We start from the raw sequence: 22404 nt of genomic DNA on the forward strand, positions 1-22404 counted from the left end.
TAGCTTCCATGCTATTGTCTGGCACTCTCTTAAGTACTTACCTAACCTTCATTAGCTTGGTTAATCCTTACAACAACCATCATGGAGGCTGAGAGGTTCTATGATTTTCTTATGATCACATAGCTAAAAACCTGCAGAGCTAGGTTTTATATCCAAATCTTGGACTTTAAGGTCAGTTCTAGTAACACATTTAGCTGATTTAGTCTCTTTGAAATAACATTTCCACTGTAAATCTGTCTTTGACTTAAGGTAGAACGAATCACTCCTTCCTTTGTGTTCTCATAACAATTGGCGTCTGTTTTCAACAATGCTAATGATAATAATAGCATTTATTAAGAGCACTTTGTTGAAAACTTTATATGAATAATCTCACTTAGACCTCACAAAATTCTGAGTTAGAAACTATTATCTCCAGTAGGTGAGGTACCTGAGGCTGACAGATTAAATAACTTGCCCAAGTTTACCCAGCCACAAAATGGCTGAGGTAGCATTTGACCCAGAGTCTAATGACATAGTTCAAGGTCTTAGCACTAAGAGACTACCTTCCTTGCTAAGCTGTGAACTCTTTGATGACAGAACAGGTTTTTGTTTTTATTTAGGCAACCCTAGATATTTGAATAGTGCCTAACTTATAGTGCATGAAGAATGGTAAGTGAGAAGTTAAAGCACTATCAACTTTCCTTTCTACAAAAAGAGCCAGATTGTTGGACTATATGTGAACTACCTCCTCTCTCCCACCCATAACCACAGTCTTCCTGATACATCCCTCAGAGGTACTGTAATTTCTTTTCCTCCTTTAGACATCATTGGGTGGTCATTTTCACCTCTGAAAATGTTGGTTTGGGGCTGGGTGAGGTGGAGCTTCAAGCTGTAATAGTTCTATTTCAAGAATTTCCTTCCTTTTTTATAGAACCTTTCAAGTGAAATTTTACATTCTTATTTCCTTAGCTACAACAACTTACAGAAGTGGGTAAAGAATACATTATTAACCTATTTCATAGGCTAAAACTAAGGACATTATTTTCTAGAGGTTAACACAGCTAGAATACAATACAGCCAGGACTTGAGTTTAGGACTTCTAATTCCCAGGTCCTGGACTCTTTTAAGACACGTTGTCAACTTCCACTTCCCTTAGGATTGCAATCACCAGAGGAAAGATTAAATCTTAGCACTTGGTGGCGATGGGGGAGCAGCATATCTTAGAAAAGGAGAAGAAATTGAGGCAAAAATATAAAGAAAGCTGAAGTAGGGAGCAAAGCAAGCAGGGCAGTTTGTGCAGCAAATTTTGAAAAATGAAAAACAAGTAGGATGTGGAAGGAGCACTCAGTGATGGACATCGGAACAAGACCAGAGTGGAGAGAGAGGATTACAAAGCACAAGAAGGTCCTGGGATTGGGAATCAAAGCACCCAGCAGCGCCAGGGCGGCGAAGGACACGCCACGGTCCGGGACAAGGGTGGCGGGGAAGCACACCTCCCGCGCGGGTCGGAGCCTGCGTTGCCCCGCCCCACGCCGAGTCCGCGCCGCCCCGCCCTCCCCCAGGTCTCTTAGGTGATGCTGCAGCCAAGATGGCGCCGGCGGCGGCCACGGCGGCTTGAGAGCGATGCGCCGGGTCCTCGGCAGCAGCGGCGGCGGCTGTGGCCTCGGCCGGGGCCTCCGGTCTCTCCCGGGCGTGAGCGCTCAGGCGACTCTCCTCCGGCCGGGTTAGTCCGGACAACGAGGAGGAGGCCACGAAGAGAGGAGGCAGGGAGAAACGCGGAGAGAGCGCGACGCCTCCTGCCGCGGCACCATGGCTGGGCTCATCAAGAAACAGATCCTGAAGCACCTCTCCAGGTCAGCTAGAGCCTCGGGCGTGGGAGGCCAGTCCGCCTCCGCCCTAGCTCGCCCGGGAGGCTGCTTGCAGCCTCGGGGGCGGAGGGACTGGCAGCCGTGCGGAAGGCGACTCGGGCTGCCAGGTCTAGCAGGGGCAGGGGTCGCGGCCCGGGTCTCCCGTCGCCTGTGGCTTCCGGCTCTGGCCTCAAGAGTCGGCCCCCTGGACGGGTTCTCCCCCAGCCGGCTCGCGGAGCAGCGCGGAGGGTGGCGGGGGGAGGAAGCGCGCTGAGATCGCTCCCCGACGCGGCGTCTGGGGGCGTCCCGGCGACCCCGCTTGGGCGGTCCTTTGCGGAGGCTGGGGATGGTTTATGTGGCAGGGTGAATCCGAGCTCCGTGCTTGCCTCGGTTCGGATCAGAGCGGTTCCGCTAACCGAGGGCATTTGGAGCAGTGTGGACTCTTAGGGCCGAGGCTTATCTTCTCCGTGAAATGTTAACCTTGTTATTTTCTGAACTCACCTCCACCTCGCCGTTCCCACTTTGATGCATTAGAGGGTGTGCCTGTTTGCACAGTTAGGATTTGTTTTAGGTAAATAGCCAGAGTTCCCAGCTTTGGCAAGTTCTTTCTGGAGTCGTTATAGTTCCACATCATTCTGGCAAAACAGTTTTTTGCTTTTTAAAATTTGAGATCCATAAATTAAGGTAGTCAACATCTGTGGTGATAAACACAATACTTGTCATTCTTTCCATTTCATAACGCGGTTTAGTCAGAAACATGACTCAGTAAAGCTGGCAGTTTGTTACTTCTGACTTCTCCATATTTGTCTCAAGACAGGCTAAATGTGGGATCTTGTTTCCGACTTGTTAACAGCGAATTCAAAGCACTTGGTTATGACCCTTTTCTCTGGTTTTTGTAAGTTAATGATATTAGGAAAAAACTTGGGTATACTGGTATGTTTATATGGTAAAAACATTTCCTTATTCTCCAGATCATTGAGTACCGCAGGTTGTACATTGGGGAACAAAATCAATATTTCTGTGAATCAGCAAATATTATCTAAACTTAAAACATTAAGCTATAACATCTTTTTAAAAAAGTAGCAAATTATAGCAGCATTTATGAATATACATTTCTTAATATCACCAATTGGAAAGTTTTAATATTTAATATATGGTCCAATACTGAATTATCTTATTTTGGAAAAAAAATTTATCTTTTTAATTATTATTTAGGTAATATCTGACTTAATCAATGGTCCTCTCGCCTCTCTCATACTCCATTCCGTAAGAAAATTGAGACCTAAAGAAAACGATTTGACTGTTTTTCTTCCGAGGATGATGGTATATGACTAGTTCCATTCCAAATGCTTGGGTGGAAAGTAATTCAGTCAATGATTGCCTTAGGGTGTTAGTTTAATTCTCTTGTAGAACTTCATTTGGGAAAGACTCTTAAAAATTAATAGCAAAGGTGATGACTTATTTCACAAAAGAGACCACAACTACATATTCAGAATTGAGTCCTTAGGAGTAGTTTTTAATCTGTATGATTTCTAATACCTTTGTGGTAAATAGTAATGAGGATTTTTGTTTTTGCACCTTTGGCCATTGGTATGCTTGTTTGCTTGCTTGCTTGCTTTCTATTGACTTACAGTTGTTACACAATGTGAACATTAGTTTCAGGTCTGTAACATAGTAATTTAACAGCTCTATGGGTTATACTGTGCTCACCAGAAGTGTAGCTACCAACTGTCACCATACAATGCTATTACAGTACCATTGTCTGAATTCCCTAATGCTGTACCTTTCATCCCTGTGACTTAATCATTACATACTGGAAACCTTTACCTCTCACTTTCCTTCACCCATTTTGACCATTCCTCACCGTTCACTCTGCCAACCATGAGTTTGTTTGTATTTATGAATCTGTTTCTGCTTTTTGTTTGTTTCCTCCTTTAGATTCCATATATAAGTGAAATCATATGGTATTTGTCTTTCTCTGTGTGACTTATTTCACTCAGCATAAAACCTGGTAGGTCCATCCATGTTGTTGCAAATGGCAAGATCTCATTCTTTTTTATGGCTGAGTATAGAGGTGAGTTTTTGAAAACACTAGAATCTTTAGTTATTTCATATTTCAAAACAACTCAGGTGATTGAAGAGTGTCAAATTCATATTCTTGGTTAATATATTAATCTTACTGTTATTGCTGTCAGCTCCTAAGAAAAATAGTTATTTATAAATGTAAAGGACAACAATAGATGAAACAAGGTGGGTGTTGTGATAAATTACAGTTATTGAAGTAAGGGTGAACTTTTGAAATTACCTGGGGTTAAGCTTAATTTTACAAATTATCCAGTAATAAAGATGTCTCTATACTGCAGTAATCATCTGGAGGACAATTTAGTAATTTTTAACAGGAAATACTTAGAACACATTATCTTGCAATAATAGACATTTCTTACGGCCAGTGGATGCCACTCATGACACCTCAAAGGAGGCCTTACCTGACAACCCTCTTCATCCTTCTCTGCTTGTTGTCTTCTTCACTTGAATGTAAACTACATGATGGCAGGGATTTTGTTTTGAGTCAAGCATAATGTAGGCACTCAACAACTATTTTTTTTTTTAATGAATGGCACCAAAGGGTTGACTTTCCCTCACATTTTCTTAACTGAGGGAAGACTATATGCCACCAGTATTATCACAGATATTGGGTATGACCAGTTTCCCTGTGGTTTTAGGAAAGTAACTGAATCATTGAATAAATGAGCCTTGTTGTCTTGTAAAGGAAAGACTAGGAAAATGACCCTTTCTATATGGGGGTCTTCCAGTAAGGAAGAAGACTTTATAGGAACCAACAGGAGTAAGAGAATGCTTACTCTGAGCCTTGAGGTTGAAGTATGGTGCAATTGTAACATTAAAACCAGTGTTAGGCAGGTATAGGGGCTTGAGAAACTGGTGTAGTGGAAAAGTATAAAAGAAATTCTTAAGAGATTAGCACTTTAAGTAAATGCTGAACTATTTGAGAAGTGTAAATCTGTATACTTGTTCCCTGCCTAATTGTTGTTTAGTTTGTATCCTAAGCATCTGTTGCATTATTAATAAAAATAGTTTGCGTACTTGGAACTGATCTGAAACTGAACAGGGAGGGAGGGAGAGAGAGGGAGCAGAGCTGGGTGGATTGGGCAAGGGGGCAGGGCAAGAGGGTGAAGGGAGTGTGTGTGTGGTGAGGGTGGGGGTTGGACTACTTACATTTTAAGAGAAGTGAAACAGGAAAAGCCTTTGAAGAGAAATTACTCTAATCTTTCATACTATAACCAGCACAGAATATGTTTTGGAGTCTTCTCCAGGAGAGTATTTTTTCACAAAGGAATGGAGAGTTCTAAAGAAAAGTTAAAACAAATGTAAGAAAGGAAATAAGAACAGGAGCTACCTTTCAAGGCCTCATGTTACTGTGGCATTTGTACTTGTGTGCTGGAGCAAAGGAGAAGAGGAGGAAAATAGAAAGTGGAAGATAGAGTATATTTAAGCCAGGACCTGAAAAGGAGTAAGAAAGATTCAGATACAAGTGCTTCCTCTTCCCTTCCCCCTATGCTTTCCCTTTGGCTCGTACATACTATGCTGGATGCAGGGTTAACTAGAGGTGGGAGCTGGCAGGACAGACATTCACCACACCTGGGTGGAGTCTTTGTATAGTTTAAAATCCTGGTTTTTCCATCAGAGGTGATTTTGCCCCTTAGGGGACGTTTGGCAACGTCTGGGTACATTTCCAATTGTCACAACTTGTGGGGCGGGGACAGAGGCTAGGAATGCTGCTAAACATGCTGCGTACACAGCACAGTCTGCCACAACAAGTAATTATATTGCCCTCATGTTAGTAGTTTTGAGATTGAGAAACTGGTTTGAAGTATACAAGCATGTCAGACGATTGAACTAGGGTACTGTGCTACTTAAGGTTATTTTGTCTGCAAACAACAAAAATCTCTGTTTAACTTAGGTAATAGGAGAAATGTGATAAAGCTGTTGGGGTGGGTCACCAAGTCTGGGGAAGGGCAGGACCTAACCACCTCCTAAAACCTCATTGGACAAGATAATTCTTTTTTTTTTTTTTTAAAGATTTTATTTATTTATTTGACAGAGATAGAGACAGCCAGCGAGAGAGGGAACACAAGCAGGGGGAGTGGGAGAGGAAGAAGCAGGCTCCTAGCGGAGGAGCCTGATGTGGGGCTCGATCCCATAACGCCGGGATCACGCCCCGAGCTGAAGGCAGACGCTTAACCGCTATGCCACCCAGGCACCCCTGGACAAGATAATTCTTTATTGTGAAGCCCTGCTCTGTGTTTGTGGGATGTTTAGCAGCATCTCTGGTCTCTACCCACTAGATGCCGGTAGCGCTCCAGGTATTGCCAAATGTCCCCTGAGAGTAAAATCTCTCTTGGTCGAGAACCACTGCTTCCACCTCTCACAACTCCCAGTCTGTGGTCTTTCCTATCAATTTTGAGATTCCTGGGGGAGAGAACCTGTTTGGTCCAGTTCTGCTTACCAACATGGATCAGTTAACAATGGCAAAAGGTCCTAAAGCAAAGATATGGTCATAGGGAGAACTGTTTTGAGTGTGGCTTGCTCTTCCATTTGGTGTCTTTAATAGGCACTGAACTAAATTAGATTGCAGAGGGCCTCATTTGCTACATTAAAGAAATTGAACTTCATCTCGGGAGGTGACTGCTTATAAGGAATTCCAGACAGAAGAGGGACATGATCTTTAAAGATGCTTGGTTATCAGTTTGGTTTTGGAATCCAGGGTTCAGGAGCAGTCACTGTGGTAGAAATGTAAAGTCTACAGAGGGTCTCTGATTAACTTAAATAGAAAAGTAATGTACTGTAAAGATATCATCCTGCAGAATTTATGGAAGGTTAGGGGACCATACTTGGAAAAGGATCGGATCCAGGCCAGTTTTAATGATCTAGGTAGGAGAAACCACTTGACAGTCTCAACAAGATATGGTCCCTAACCTGAAGGAAAAAATAGGGAGGGTGGCTTGAGAAGACTGTTGGATATTTGGAATATTTGTTAGGGAGATTAGAAATGGTTGAACACTTGCCAGGTCTTGTGACTGAATGGCAAAGTGATAGAGAGTTTAGGGTGCCTCATGGTGTATTCATGGAATAGTTTACCCTTTGCAAGGAAGAAAAGGGGGGAACAGCAGCTGATAGGCTGGAAAGAACCATCAAAGGATTGGAAATTTTATCTGAGTGGGAGAGCAATTGAGAAAAACAAATGAGAGAACTGGAAGGATTGGAAGTTTTGTCTAAAAGTATTAAAGTTTAAAATTTCAAAGGAGAATTAGGCCTAATTTAGGGCAAGGTATCCATTAAGACCATGGAACTAAATTGCTGAAGAGAAGTTAAGGTGCATATAATCTTCTGGAGTGAGGAGTGAAGTAAGTAGAGGAAGATGAGATCAAAGAGAAAACCGGGCCAGACCTTGTGGGGCCTTGTAATGACTAGGTCTATAATCATTCCTGAATTAAACATTCTTAAAAGGAAACACAATATGATTTAGACCGCCAGGAATTATTTTTTCAAATGATAATTTTGTATAATTTTTGATAGGCTAATTACTTAATCTTTCACTTTTATGGTAAAGCTCAATAAATAATTTTGAGAGTTTATGTTTATCAGGTTCTTGACCACTGGACATTGGAGATACAAAGATGGGTAAGACATGATCTCAGCTCTTGGGAAACTTCAGTTATTCCTATTGTGGCATAGCAAGCATGAGTAGGATCACTAAATGTAACCTATTTCTAGGAATATACTGCCATATGAAGTTTGTGAGATTTTGATTTACTTGGGTTGGGCAACTGGGAAAAAATCAAGTTAATTATTACCTTTTAGGAATAGAGATAAATTTACTTTTGTAAATTTGGGAATTCTTTAAAAGTAATTTTTAGTTACTTAAATTGACAGTATTCTTTTTAAAATAACCCCCCAAAACTGTTGATTTTGACACTAGATACATAACATTTATTTAACAACTGTTTACTGATTGCTACTTTGTACCATGCACCAGTCCATAGTGCTGTGGCAAGAATCCCTGCCCTCAGTGGAATTTACCTTTTTTTTTTTTTTAAAGATTTTATTTATTTATTTGACAGAGATAGAGACAGCCAGCGAGAGAGGGAACACAAGCAGGGGGAGTGGGAGAGGAAGAAACAGGCTCCCAGCAGAGGAGCCTGATGTGGGTCTCAATCCCATAATGCCGGGATCACGCCCTGAGCCGAAGGCAGACGCTTGACCGCTGTGCCACCCAGGCGCCCCACCAGTACTTTTTTAATATGATTATTCAATGCTGCCTACTCCGGCTATTGTACCTACCTAACAGTTTGCTTTTCTTTTACTCTATTTTCAGCATTTATTTATTATAAAATTTCAGTCTTACTACTCTTTCGTGGTATTTCACCATCCTGTTGCAGTATCCCTTAGGAGATTCTTTTATTATATGGAAATCCTTTGACTCTGTAGTCCTCTGAAGCTTGGGAAACATAGCCTTCTGACTTAGCAATTCTGTGAAGTTGGGAAAGCACAATTTCTCCTTTTCTTTATACTTGTATAATTTTTTTGCAATATTACACTTTGCCTTAATACTGCAGTTGCCAATCTAAATATTTCCTTAGTAGATCTCTTATCAGTTATATATGTTCTAAACGCTGCACATTATTTTGCATATATTAGGATGAATAATTTAATATTTCTGTTAAATATTGGCATTTAACTAGTTGTTATTAGTGACTGGAGCTCAGATTAAATGTAAGTTATAGGTGTAACTTTATGACTGTTTCCATGAGTGACATATGAGCAGTTATCACATCAGGACCAAGTTATTAAAACAAAATTGAGAGCTGCAGCAAATATGATTCAGGATATAATAGTTATTGTTTTTTTTTTTTCAGACATTAGATTTACTTTAGTCTGATAATTCATTGACTTATTTTGAAACTTCTCCCAGCCAAAATGAATGTTACACATAAATTTTGAATCTCTAGGTGAGTCCCTTCTTTAAGACTTAATTTTAGCTGTATGTGTATGTACTCTTTTCTACCCAAAAATACCATTAAGAGAGAGCTCTCCGGCTTCTTTTTGCCACTGCTAGCATGACATCAAGTGTTGTTTACCTCTACTGTTGTCTGTTTGTTAAACCTTTTGTTTGTAATTTTATTGTTAGGAATTAATATTTAGAGAGAAACTTAAAAATACCAGAAAATTCAGTCGTTTAAAAATTTGCTGAAACTATGTTGTTAGATATTAAATTCAGTTCCTTTTCCAAAGTTTTCTTCTGCTGTGATGGAATTTATATATAAATGAACTATACTATAAAAAGGGACATTATAAATCTAAGATTTATATTATCTTTAAGGAGTATTATAAGTATGATTATTCCCATTGATAAATCATTTATCCTTTCCACCAATACTTACAGAAGATCTATAAGATATATAAATGAACTTAAGAACTATAAATGCCTTCTGAAAACCGTATGGTAGATAATTAGATATCAGGATAAAATGTAGGTCTTAAGAGATAGGCACAAAGTACCATATGCAACTTTAATGGAAGTAGAGACACTGAGACAGAGATGGTCTAAGTCCAGAGAAACTGTAAAGAAGTAATGAAATAAAAATACATAAACAACAGTTTATGTGATATAAAATGGATAGTTATTAAATCTCTTTGCTTGAACAGTGGCATGCATACCAAGGGAATATTTAAAGTGGTTATTTAGAGAAGTTAGGGATACTCTACTTTTTTAAAATTTAAAAAGATATCTGTATTTACCCTAGAGAGAGAGCGAGAGTGTAGACACACGAGTGGGAGGAGGGCAGAGGGAGAGGGAGAGAATCCTCAAGCTGGTTCCCCAAGGTCAGTGGGGGAATTGGGCTCCATCTCAGGGCCCTGAGATCATGACCTGAGCCGAAACCAAGAGTCAGACACTTAACTGAGCCACCCAGGTGCCCCATTAAGGATACTTTAGATCCTAGAAACTTGGCTGCAGTTTTTTCCCCACTGTTTTCCAATGCTACACTTTCTGTCCTTTTTTCGGTTTTCGCCCATCTTTTGTTGTCTTATTACGGTAGCCAGATTGTCTACGTTCCTTCCTGCCAGTTCATCCTCTCGGGCTTCATTTTGCTTGCACATCTTACATAGGCAGCTTTAACTAAGTAGGCTAGTCTTCATTGGTCTTCATTTTTTAATTCCTTTAGGTTTTAAAATATTTTATTACAACAAAAATTTCATGTTTTTAGTCCTATAGATTGTCGTCTCTTTTTTTCTTTTTTCTTTTCTTTTCTTTCCTTTTCCTTTCTTTTCTCTTTTCTTCTTTTCTTTTCTTTTCTTTTCTTTCTTTCCTTTCCTTTCCTTGTCTTGTCTTTCTTTTCTTTTCTTTTCTTTTCTTTTCTTTTCTTTTCTTTTCTTTTCTTTTCTTTCTTTTGTAGGCTCCATGCCTAACCTAAGCCTTGAACTCATGAGTGTAGGACTTGAACTTGTGAACGCCGTGCTCCACAGACTGAGCCAGCCAGGTGCCCTCTAGATTGTCAGCTCTTTAAGGACAGAATCACTCTGACAGACTGCGTTCTGAAGGCAGTGATTGTGTTTATCTTGTTCACTGTTGTACCTTTAGCATCTGGCACATTATTGTTACACGTAGTAGTTGTTCAGAAACATTTTCAGCTGACTAGAGACTAGATTAACTTTGGCCTTTATAGAATATATAGGATATAAATTGGTTGCCCTGAATACATTTTTGGCAGATGACTCATATCCAAGAAATTTAGATTAAAAACTTTTTTTTTGATAAATACTCTAGTTCTCTGATTTGCTTTTGTATCTATAGATATAATTTATTGCTGGATCTCTCTTTGGTTTGTGGGTTACTTTTCATAGCTAATTTACTTTTTAGTATTCTCCATAAAATGAATTGAAGATTACAGTTTTAAATGGGCTTTTTAGCAGTTAAACTAATTTGATAATTTTTATTTGTAAATCACTTGTCTTTTAGAGTGTTTGTCCTATTTGATTTGATTTAATGTTGAATTACAGTAAAGTCTTCGTGTAACTTGTATAACAGAGCTATCTCATTTTTGTTAATGTTTTTAATATAAACATTTTTTAAAATATTGTTGGAGTAGTAGTAATACCAGTGGTAGAGAGAGAATGAGGGAAAGCACAAATGATTAATTTATCTTAGAATTTAAGCAGTATTTGCCTTTAGTTATTCCAGTGTGAAATACAACTGTATTTTTTTAAGTGCATCACAGCTAAATATTTTTATCATATCATTCCTTTCCTCTTCCTTCCCTTAAACTTGCTCCCTCCTATGTCCCCTGTGTACCCATTCCCTGCAGCGATCCCTGCTGGCTGTGGTGGAGATTGGTGTGCTGTGAATTTCATAATCAAGGAGTCTAAGAAACCCTGGCAACTGACTACTTGCTTTCACCAGGAATTAGGGACCTTTTGTCTGAATTTCCTGCCCTCAGGTAATACTTCTATTCCCCATCGTTTTGGGTTTCTTTTTCTTTCTTTTTACATATGCAAGCACTTATTTTGCCCCACATAAAGATACTTTGAGAATATTTTTTAATTCTTACTGTATTAGTCAGATACTGATTTCTTTTTCTTATTCCTTTTTTTTTGTTTTGTTTTGTTTACCGTAGCTACAGGCTCATGCAGTTCCTCTCTTAGAGTGTCTTTTCTAATATGTAAGGTTTGGCAATGCACTTAAAGTTATAACCAACTCTTTCTGTTGTTAAAAGAGTTTTATAACTTACAGTCAGCTATTTGGAAATAGTAATTAGCATTTGATCTACTCTTTAATGAGTAAGATTTCATCGTCTAATGTAATTAATGAGGTATGAAGGCTCTTTTGATAAAGAGAATGTTTTCATCACTTCTCATTGAAGGACTTAAGAGTTTATTTTGTGTATTTAATGTTAGTTATAATATTTATCAAAGATATTGAAGTGATTCTTACGAACAGTAGTGAAAATAGAGTTGAGGAATGTAGGACTTGCCACCCCATTTATTACTTCTCCTTACCCCTTTTAAAAATTCATTATCAGGGAAAGTAATTATGTTATAAAACCAGATTCAAGGAAATGACACTGAATTTCTTTCAAGTTGGACTTAATGAAAAACCTAGAAACTTATTGAACACTTGTAGTGCTTGGGAAATTTATCTGCATAAATACTTTGAACCTATTCTAAAAGTCTAGTGAGAAATTGGTAATTAAAGATTAACCATGATTGGGGCACCTGGCTGGCTCAGTTGGTGGAGCATGTGACTCTTGATCTGGGGTTGTGAATTCAAGCCCCATGTTAGGTATAGAGATTACTTAAAAAAAAAAAAAAGTCCTAAAAAAATGATTAACCATGAGCAGAATTATGCAACTCATTACAGAGGAGTAATGTGACCTTTGATAAACTTCCTGGCCATATGTTAGCAATTGTGTAGATATGATCAATTAAATATTGTTTTCCAGTATTCTTGTCTGCCTTGATTCTTTGCTATCATTTGGGTGTCTGGGTCTAAACCACAATTGCCAAGGGAAAGATGCCAAGCTTTAACCTTAGGTAGACCATTAGGGAAACCTTTGAGATTATCTTTAGGATATTGGTAGTTAAGAATGTTGTTTATAAAGGCATTCAAAGATGGTTCTGGTTTTGTATATACCTCTAGTAAATCCTCTGGGACCTTTGCCCCTGAAGTATAGCCATAGTTGTAATCCTTTGCTTTTTTTAGATTACACTTCCTTAACATACCTTTATTTGGCTTGGTTTGTGCTTAGCTTATTGAAGATGAGGTGTTACAGTTTTATTCTTAGTTTAAACCACAGCTATCCATTTGCTTATTCAAGTCACCTACGAAACTTAATTCCTTTTCTCTCTTTATCTTCTCATTTTATTCAATTATGATACCTTTTTATTTAAATAACTCTTAAATTTATCTTCCTTTTCCTGAACCTAGCACATAGCAGACTTCTTGGCATAATGTAGACATCAGTAAGACTTGAATATCTCTGTTGTCATGACCCAGATTTAACTTATCATTTCTTGTGTTACTCTTGCAAATAAACATTCTCATTTCCTTCTGGTCTCATACTTTTTTATTCTATCCTTGGCACTGTTACTGGAGAGATCTGTTCAAAATGCTAATCTTACCATTTAACTTCTTGGTAAAAATCTTTTTTTTTTAATTGAAGTATAATTGACACACAGTATCCCATTAATTCCATGTGTACATCATAGTAATTATTATTATTATTTTTTAAAGATTTTATTTATTTATTCGACGGAGACAGAGACAGCCAGCGAGAGAGGGAATACAAGCAGGGGGAGTGGGCGAGGAAGAAGCAGGCTCACAGCGGAGGAGCCTGATGTGGGGCTCGATCCCAGAACGCCGGGATCACGCCCTGAGCCGAAGGCAGACGCTTAACCGCTGTGCCACCCAGGTGCCCCCATAGTAATTATTTTTTAAATTTTATTTATTCGTAGAGAGAGAGAGCACAAGTAGGGGGAGCAGCAGGCAAGGGAGAGGGAGAAGCAGGCTTCCCGCCAAGCAGGGAGCCTGATGCGGGGCTCAATCCCAGGATCCTGGGATCATGACCTGAGCTGAAGGTAGACGCTTAATGACTGAGCCACCTAGGCACCCCCATAGTGATTTTTTTTAAAAAAAGTTCTTTTATTTATTCATTTGAGAGAGAGAGTGAGCTAGAGCCCAAGCAGGGGGAGGGTCAAAGAGAGAGGGAGAAGCAGACTCCTCTGCTGAACAGGGAGCCTGACTCGGGGCTCAATCCCAGGACACTGGGATCACAACCTGAGCCAAGGGCAGATGCCCAACTGACTGAGCCACTCAGGAGCCCCCATAGTGATGTATTATTTTTAAAGATTTATTTATTTATTTTAGGGGGAGAGAGAGAGAGAGTGAGAGAGTGAAGGGGAGAAGGAGAGAGAAACCCAAGCTCTACTGAGCGCAGAGCCCAGATGCAGAGCTCAGTCTCATGACCCCGAGATAATGACCGGTGCTGAAACCAATTGCTGAAATCAAGAATTGAATGCTTAACGGACTGAGCCACCCAGGCGCCTCATCATAGTGATGTTTTTATACATTACAAAATGAACCCCACAATAAGTCTAGTTACCATCTGTCACCATACAAAATTGTTACACTATTGTTGGCTGTAGTACCTATGCAGTACATATATCCTCATGACTTAATTATGTTATAACTGGAAATTTGTGCCTCTTAATCCCCTTCATCTATTTTGCCCAGCCCCCAACCCCTCCCCAGTCTGGTAGCCAATAGTTGCTTCTTATATCCGTGAGTCTCTTTTTGTTTTGTTTGTTCATTTGCTTTTTTTTTTTTTAGATTACACATATAAGTGAAATCAGATGGTATTTGTTATTGTCTGATTTATTTCATTTAGCATAAAACCCTCTAGGTCTATCCATGTTGCAAATGGCAAGAGTTCATTCTTTTTTATGGCCAAGTAATTTACATTATGTATTTATACCACATCTTTATCCATTCATCTATTGATGGATAATTAGATGGCTTCCATATCTTGGCTATTGTAAATAGTGCTACAGTGAACCTAGGTGTGCATCTGTCTCTTTGAATTGGTGGGTTTTTTTTTTTTGTTGTTGTTTTGTTTTCTTTGTTTTTTGGTTATATACCTAGAGGTATAATTGATGGATTGTGTGGTAGTTCTAATTTTAATTTTTTGAGGTTCGTTCGTTTTCTTTTTCTCTTTCTTTCTTATTTTAATTAATTAATTAATTAATTTGACAGACAGCCAGCAAGAGAGGGAACACAAGCAGGGGGAGTGGGAGAGGAAGAAGCAGGCTCCCAGTGGAGGAGCCCGATGCGGGGCTCGATCCTAGGACCCTGGGATCACGCCCTGAGGCGAAGGCAGACACTTAACGACTGAGCCACCCAGGTGCCCCTTGAGGTGTTTTTATATTGTTTTCCGTAGTGGCTGCACCACTTTACATTCCCATCAACAGTGTATGAAGGTTCCCTTTTTCCACACCTCACCAACGCCTGTTATTTTTTGTCCTTTTGATAATAGCCAATCTGACCGGTGTGAGGTGGTATCTCTTTGTGGTTTTGATTTGCATTTCCCTGATGATTAGTGATGTTGAGCATCTTTTCATGTGTCCATTGGCCTTCTGTATGTCTTCCTTGGGAAACTGTTTATTCACATCCTCTCCTCATTTTTAAATAGTATTTGTTTTTTTGTTTTGTTTTGTTTTTTGTTTTAAAAGATTTTATTCATTTATTCGACAGAGATAGAGACAGCCAGCGAGAGAGGGAGGGAACACAAACAGGGGGAGTGGGAGAGGAAGAAGCAGGCTCATAGCGGAGGAGCCTGATGTGGGGCTCGATCCCATAATGCCGGGATCACACCCTGAGCCAAAGGCAGATGCTTAACCGCTGTGCCACCCAGGCACCCCTGTTTTGTTTTTTTTATATATTAAGTTGTATAAGTTTATTATGTATTTTGGATATTCACCTCTTACCAGATACATGATTTGCAAATACCTTCTTTCGTTCAGTTAGGTTGCTTTTTCATTTTGTTGATGGTTTCTTCAGCTATGCAAAAGCTTGTAGTTTGATGTAATGCCACTTATTTATTTTACCTTTGTTGCCCTTGCCTAAGAAGACTGGTTCAAAAAAAAAATATGGCTAAGACCTGTGTCAAAGATTACTCTCTGGGGGCGCCTGGGTGGCTCAGTTGTTAAGCGCCTGCCTTCGGCTCAGGGCGTGATCCCGGTGTTCTGGGATCGAGCCCCACATCAGGCTCCTATGCTGGGAGCCTGCTTCTTCCTCTCCCACTCCCCCTGCCTGTGTTCCCTCTCTCGCTGGCTGTCTCTCTCTCTGTCAAATAAATAAATAAATAAATAAAATCTTTAAAAAAAAAAAGATTACTCTCTGTTTTTTTTCTAGGAGTTTCATAGTTTCTGGCTTCACATTCAAGTTCTTAATTCATTTTGAGTTTATTTTTGTAAATGGTATAAGATAGTGGCCCAGTTACATTTTTTTTACATGTAGCTGTCCAATTTTCCCAACACCATTTATTGAAGAGAACTGTTTTTCCCCATTGTGTATTCTTTCCTTCTTTGTCATAGATTAATTGAACATATATGTATGGGTTTATTTCTGGGGGTCTCTTTTCTATTCCATTGATACATTTGTCTAAGTTTTCATGCCAGGACCATACTTTTTTGATTACTTACAGTTTTGTAGTATTTGAAATCAGGAAGCATGATAACCTCCAGCTTTGTTTTTTCTCCAGATTGCTTTTGCTGTGCAGGGTCTTTTCATGGATCCAGGCAGGTTTTGGGATTCTTTGTTTTAGTTCTGTGAAAAATGCCATTGATGTTTTGATGGGGATTGCATTGAATCTGTAGATTACTTTGGGTAGTATGGACATTTTAACAATATTTTTTCATTCCATGAGCACAGAATATCTTTCCATTTATTTGTGCTGTCTTCAATTTTCTTCTGTCGGTTTCTTACGGAGTATATAGGTCTTTCACTCTCTGGTCAGATTTATTCCTAGATCTTTTATTCTTTTTGGTGCAGTTGTAAATGGGATTGTTTTCTTAACTTCTTTCTGATAACTCATTATTGTGCAGCCCATTTCTGTATGTTAATTTTGTATCTTGTAACTTTATTGAATTCATTTGTTCTTATTAGTTTTTTGGTGGAGTCTTTGGAATTTCCTATATATTGTATTATATCATCTACAAATTGACAGTTTTATTTCTTCCTTTCTAATTTGGATTCCTTTTATTTCTTCTTCTTGTCTAATTGCTCTGGCTAGGACTTCCAGTACTGTGTTGAATTAAAGTGGTAAGTGTGAGCATCCTTGTCTTGCCCCTGATCTTGGAGGAAAATCCTTCAGCTTTTCACTGTTGAGTATAATGTTAGCTGTGGATTTGTCTTTGGGCCTTTATTATGTTGAGGGGTACATTTCTTCAATATCCACTTTGTTGAGAATTTTTATCGTAAATAGGTGTTGAATTTTTCACATGCTTTTTCAGTGTCTATTGAGATGATCGTATGATATTTATCCTTTGTTTTGTTAATGTGGTGTATCATGTAAAGATTGGTAGAAAATTTTTAATGGCTTATGTTCAAGCTTTTTAAAAAAATAAATTTCTTTATAACAGTAGAAATTTTGTCCAAAGAAATATTAAAATAGAACTTAATTGCATAAGATAGGCAGAAAGTAGGGCTCCTTGTTAATGGAACAAAGACCATCTAGCTCATAAATTACCTTTTAGTAATTTGGTTGAATCAGTAATTAGGGTGATCAGCTATTACATCTTTTCCCTTTTTATTTCTTCTCCCAGCTACGTTGAATCATGAGTCTTCTTAGGAGCATTGTGGGAACAATACAGATGTGTAGGATGAAACCTACATTCCTTGGCATGGGATGCAAGAGTCCTTCATGATCTTCAGTCCATCTTTCAAAGTCATTCCGTTTTTTAACAAACTACCCAATGCCTTATATTTCATCCATGCCTACTGTATGTGATCCTGTAACCTTGAACATGCTGTTGCTGTGCCTAAAATGTCCTCCTCTCCCCTATTCACCTGGCAGAAACTTAACTCTTAAAAAACATAGCTCAAGTTTGGCCTCCTCCATGAAGCCTTCCCTAAACAGTGTTTTTAACAGATGATCACTATTTCTCGTGTACCTCCATCTTATCCTATTCTCATTTTTATTGTAATATCTGTCACACAGTGCTTTGCACATTATAAAACTATAATGTACTGCCATGATTTGTTTATGTGCTTGTAGACTATGAGGTTTTTGAAAGCTGTAATTATGTCTTATTTGTGTAAGTTACCCAAGAGCCTAATCATTGCTCAGTTTTTGCCATGAAGGATGCATGTGTAGTTGTGTCAGATCTTCCAATATTTCAACAAAATTAGGAAACCCAGATTTTAATACGGGGTCTACTCATTTTAAATGTTAGCCACCCATTTAGGTTTTTTAAAACACTGTGCAGACAGACAAAATGTATTTGTGGGTAAAACAAAGCTCATAGGCTGCCAGCTTATAACCTCTTCCATTTTTTAAAACTTTCAGTTCTTTAAATGTGAAAAAACTGGCTAGACAAGATTGGTTGATTTCCTTACATGTATATTATAAAAACAACCAAGCCAAACAAACTCTGTAAATTGAGAATACTAATATATGTGTATATATATATATGTGTGTGTGTGTGTATGTATAGAACATAACTTGATTCTTATTCTATTAACACTATCATTTTCTTTGAAGAAAATAACATTTATGCCTTAAATATTTAAAATGCCTCAAATTGACATTGAAAGCTCCTTTAAGATAAGAATTGCCATATACTCCTATAATGCCCAGGAAATGTTTATTAAATATTGTTGAATTGAAAATCAATCAGTATGATAATGAAATAGTAATTAATCTTGAAATACCTTGTAAGTTAAAATTATACAAATTTGATTATAGTCTTGGCTCTGGCTTGGTATGACCTTAGCAGTTGACTTAAACCCTTTTGGGCTTCACATTTTACACTATAAGATGAAGCCTGGATTAGTGGAACTTTTCAGGTGCTAAAATTCTAAAATTATTTGATATTTTTTCATAGTATAAAGGCTACTTATTGATCTACTCGGTTTTTAATTTTTTAATTTTTATTTTTTTAAAGATTTATTTATTTATTTTGAGAGAAAAAGAGGGAGAGAACACAAGTAGGAGGGGCAGAAGGAGAGGGAGAGAGAATCCCAAGCACACTCCGTGCTGCGTGATCTACTGTTTTTTAACTTGGCCTAAAATTGCTTCTCATATCTTCAGATGACAAATTACGAATGGTTTTCAAAACCCACGGTTCATATATCTTAAAAATTCTGATTTCCTTATATTTTATTAAGTAACTAGTCCATTTTCTTTTTTATTAGGAAGTATATATCCACCAGTATACGTAGGGTTGGAGGTGTGTGTGAGAGAGAGAGAGAGAGAGAGAGAGAGAGAGAGAGAGAGAAGGTGTGCTCGTGATAAATTACCTTCTTTATTGAGCATTCTCAATTTATAGTTTGTTTAGCTTGATTATTTTTTTAATATATAAGTAAAGAAAATCATTCTTGTATAAGCATTTTTTATATATGACTTAAACAGCTTTATTGAAATATATTTGGTTTATATATAGTGAACTGTACATATTTAAGGTATACAGTTTGATGAAATTTTGACATATGTCCTTAAGTTTCCTCATGTCTGTTTGTAATCCTCTCCTTCCTCCCCTCCTGCCACATCCTTTATTATTATATGATCTACTTTATTTCACTTAGATTAGTTTGTATTTTCTAGAATTTTATATAAATGAATCATATACCTTCTTTTGGCCTCTTTCCCTCAGTATAATTATTTTGCAATTAATATGTTTTGTTGTATGCATTCTCTCTTTACTGCTGAGTATATTCCATTGTGAATATTCCATAATGTGTTTATCCATTCGCCTGATGATGGTCATTTAGATTGTTTCCAGTTTTTGACTATTATAAACAAAGCTGGTGTAAACATTACACAATGTAAACATTTGTGAGGACACATGCTTTTCATTTCTCTTGGGTAAATGCCTAGGAGTAGGTTGATTGGGTTATACGTGGGTACATACATAAGTGTTTAAGAAACTGGTAAACGGCATTCTGAAGTGTACGTTTTATATTCTCACCAGTAGTGTGAGATTTCCAGTTGCTCCGTATCTTCAACAGTCTTTTAATTTTCTCATTTTAGTGGGTAAATGGTGGAGTGTTTTTAATTGCAATTCCCTGTTAACTGGCTATATTGTACATCTTTTCATGTGCTTATCTGCCATCTGTATGTCTTCTTTGGTTTGGGAGTCTGAATCTTTTGCTTATTAATGAGTTGTCTTATTTTTGAATTATAAGAGTTCTTTATATATTGTAAGTAAAAGTCTTTTTTCAAACATGTTTTGTAAATATATTTCCTCCCCCTCTGTGGCTTCTCCTTTAGTAACAGTGTCTTTTGATGGGTGGGGTTTTTAATTTTGATAAAACATAATTTATTGGTTTTTTGCTTTTATGATTTGTGCATTTTTGTTTTGTTAAATCTTTGCCAGGCTCTGGGCGCCTGTGTGGCTCAGTTGGTTAAGCATCTGCCTTTGGCTCAGGTCATGATCCCACTGTCCTGGGATTGAACCCTGAATCAGGCTCCCTGCTCAGCAGGGAGTCTGCTTCTCCCTCTCCCACTCCCTCTCTCTCTGCCTCTCCCCCGCTCCCTGCTCGTGCTCTCCCCCCCACCAAATAAATAAATAAATAAAATATTGAAAAAAACAAAAAAAAAGGATATCTTTGTCAGGCTCTAGATCACCAATATTTTCTCCTCTATTTTCTTAAAGCGATTTTATGGATTCAGTTTTTAGATTTTGGTCTGTGGTCTATTTAAATACATGTTTATGGTGTGAGGTAAGTATCAAGGTTCTTTTTTTTTTTTTTGGCAGTGCCTATACAGTTGTTCCAACACAATTTATTGAAAATAGTATTTTTTTTTTTTAAATCTACACGCGGTCTTAAGCTCACAACCCTGAGATCAAAACCTGAGCTGAGATCAAGACTGAGCCACCTAGGCACCCCTATTTTTTTCCCATTGATTTGCTTTTGCACCTTTGTTGAAAATCCCCTTACTATAAATTTGTTTCTATTTTGGGACTTTCTATTTTGTTCCATTGTTCACGGGTCTGTCTTTACACCAATCTTAACCATCTTGAATACTATAATTGTTTTTTTTTTTTTTTAAACTAAGCACTGTGCCCAACGTGGGGGTTGAACTCATGACCCTGAGATCAAGTTTCATGCTCTACCTACTGAGCCAGCCACGTGCCCCACTGTAACTTTTTTTTATATATATATATTTTTAAAGATTTTATTTAATTGTTTGAGAGAGGAGAGAGTAAGTGAGAGAGAAGGAGCAGGGGTTGGGGGAGGGGCAGAGGGAAAGGGAAAAGCAGACTTCCCGCTGAGCAGGGAGGCCGATACTTGGTTCATCCCAGGACCCTGGGCTCATGACCTGAGCCGAAGGCAGACGCTACACCGACTGAACCACCCAGGCGCCCCCCACTGTAGCTTTTTAAGAAGTCTTGAAGTACAAGGCCTCCCAGCTCTGTTCATCTTTTTCAAAGTTAGTTTGATATTCCACATCTTGTATATTTATATAAATTCCAGAATCAACCTGTTTCTCCCAAAAAGCCTGCTGGAGTATTTGCTCAGTATCTATAAATCTATTTGAGGAGAACTGACATCTTAAAAAATATTGAGCCTTTTGATTTACTTATGTGTTTCTCTATTTATTTATGTCTTAAAATTTCATCAACATTTTATGGTTTTCACTATATAGGTCTTGCATACCTTTTGTCAGATTTATCCCTAAAAATTTCATACTTGTCATGCTAGTGTAAATGGTACTTTAAAATTTTTAGTTTCCTATTGTTGCTAGGATATGGAAACAATTGATATTTTTATTGCAATAACTTTTTAAAATGAAATTTACATACAGCAAAATGGATAAATCTTCCATATGACGCTCAAATGATTTTTTTAAATATGATTTTTTGGTGGGGAATACTTTTAGGTTTATAGGAAGGCAGTAAGTATAGTATAAAGAGTGTTCATATACCTCACATCCCATCTCCCCTATTATTTGTGTGTGTGTGTATGTGTGTCTGAGAGAGAGATTTCCTTTATTATAGATCTTTTTATTTTTGTAGAAGGATTACCATGTAATTCAGTAAAACACTGTTCATACATCTCATTTTACTAGGGTATACTGGTCAGCTTCTCTACTGAAAGTCTCTATTAAAAATATCTTTCTGTGGAAAAAGAAAATAGGCTTTGGATTTCTTGTTTGTATTCACTCTGTAAAAATCAGTACCAGGTTGTCAGGTTTGGAAGTATTTACTTTGGGTAGCAGTTTTGAGGCAGTCATGTATTCCCCTGCACAATGCTCTCTGCTAAGTTACTAATAACAAAAATCTGGATATAAGAAATTCTGAAAAATTTTATGAATCAAGAAATAATATTGGTTGAGAGACCTGTAGCAAAGATTTTTATTAGGCTTCTCATAGTCTTAATAAGAATTTACTCCTGTATTATGCTTTGGGTTTATGCTCTCAAACACTTTTCATGAATCATTTACCCCTTTGAAATAAGGTATGCATGACAGATTTTCTATGGTTGAGAAAAACAGATTTTAAGAATTAGCTATTCATGGACTATTTGAAAAAGTTGAAAAGGACACAGTTCACTAGCATTGGAGTCCATCCCTTTTATTAATATGTTACATAGTATGGTACATTTGTCACAATTAATGAACCAGTATTTATAAATTATTATTAACTATAGCCTATACTTTGTTCACATTTCCTTAGTTTTTTTTTTACCTAATTTCCTTTTTTAGTTCTAGGATCTCATTGTGAATATCACATATTTTGTTATCATTTTGTTTTAGACTCCTCCTGACTATGACAGTTTCTC

At 37.8% G+C, this 22404-nt stretch overlaps 1 protein-coding gene across 3 annotated transcripts in view; it reads left to right on the forward strand.

Moving 5' to 3' along the window:
• Positions 1 to 1503: 1503 nt before the first annotated feature.
• BLTP3B (bridge-like lipid transfer protein family member 3B) overlaps positions 1504 to 22404 on the forward strand; it is a 104146-nt gene continuing 83245 nt past the window's right edge. Inside the window, exons 1-3 of one of the 3 annotated variants that reach the window (XM_044384491.3) lie at positions 1545 to 8133; positions 8762 to 8854; positions 11210 to 11341. Coding sequence is in view for 1 of the 3 variants with exons in the window: in XM_048217782.2 (XP_048073739.1) it covers positions 1789 to 1832 (44 nt within the window). In the remaining 2 variants the exon portion in view is untranslated. Of the gene's footprint in view, positions 8134 to 8761; positions 8855 to 11209; positions 11342 to 22404 lie in introns of all 3 variants that reach the window. The other 2 variants (XM_026499831.4, XM_048217782.2) reach the window with 2 other exon arrangements.

This window comes from Ursus arctos, unplaced genomic scaffold, assembly GCF_023065955.2.
Source record: "Ursus arctos isolate Adak ecotype North America unplaced genomic scaffold, UrsArc2.0 scaffold_21, whole genome shotgun sequence".
In the NCBI taxonomy this organism is placed as follows: Eukaryota; Metazoa; Chordata; class Mammalia; order Carnivora; family Ursidae; genus Ursus; species Ursus arctos.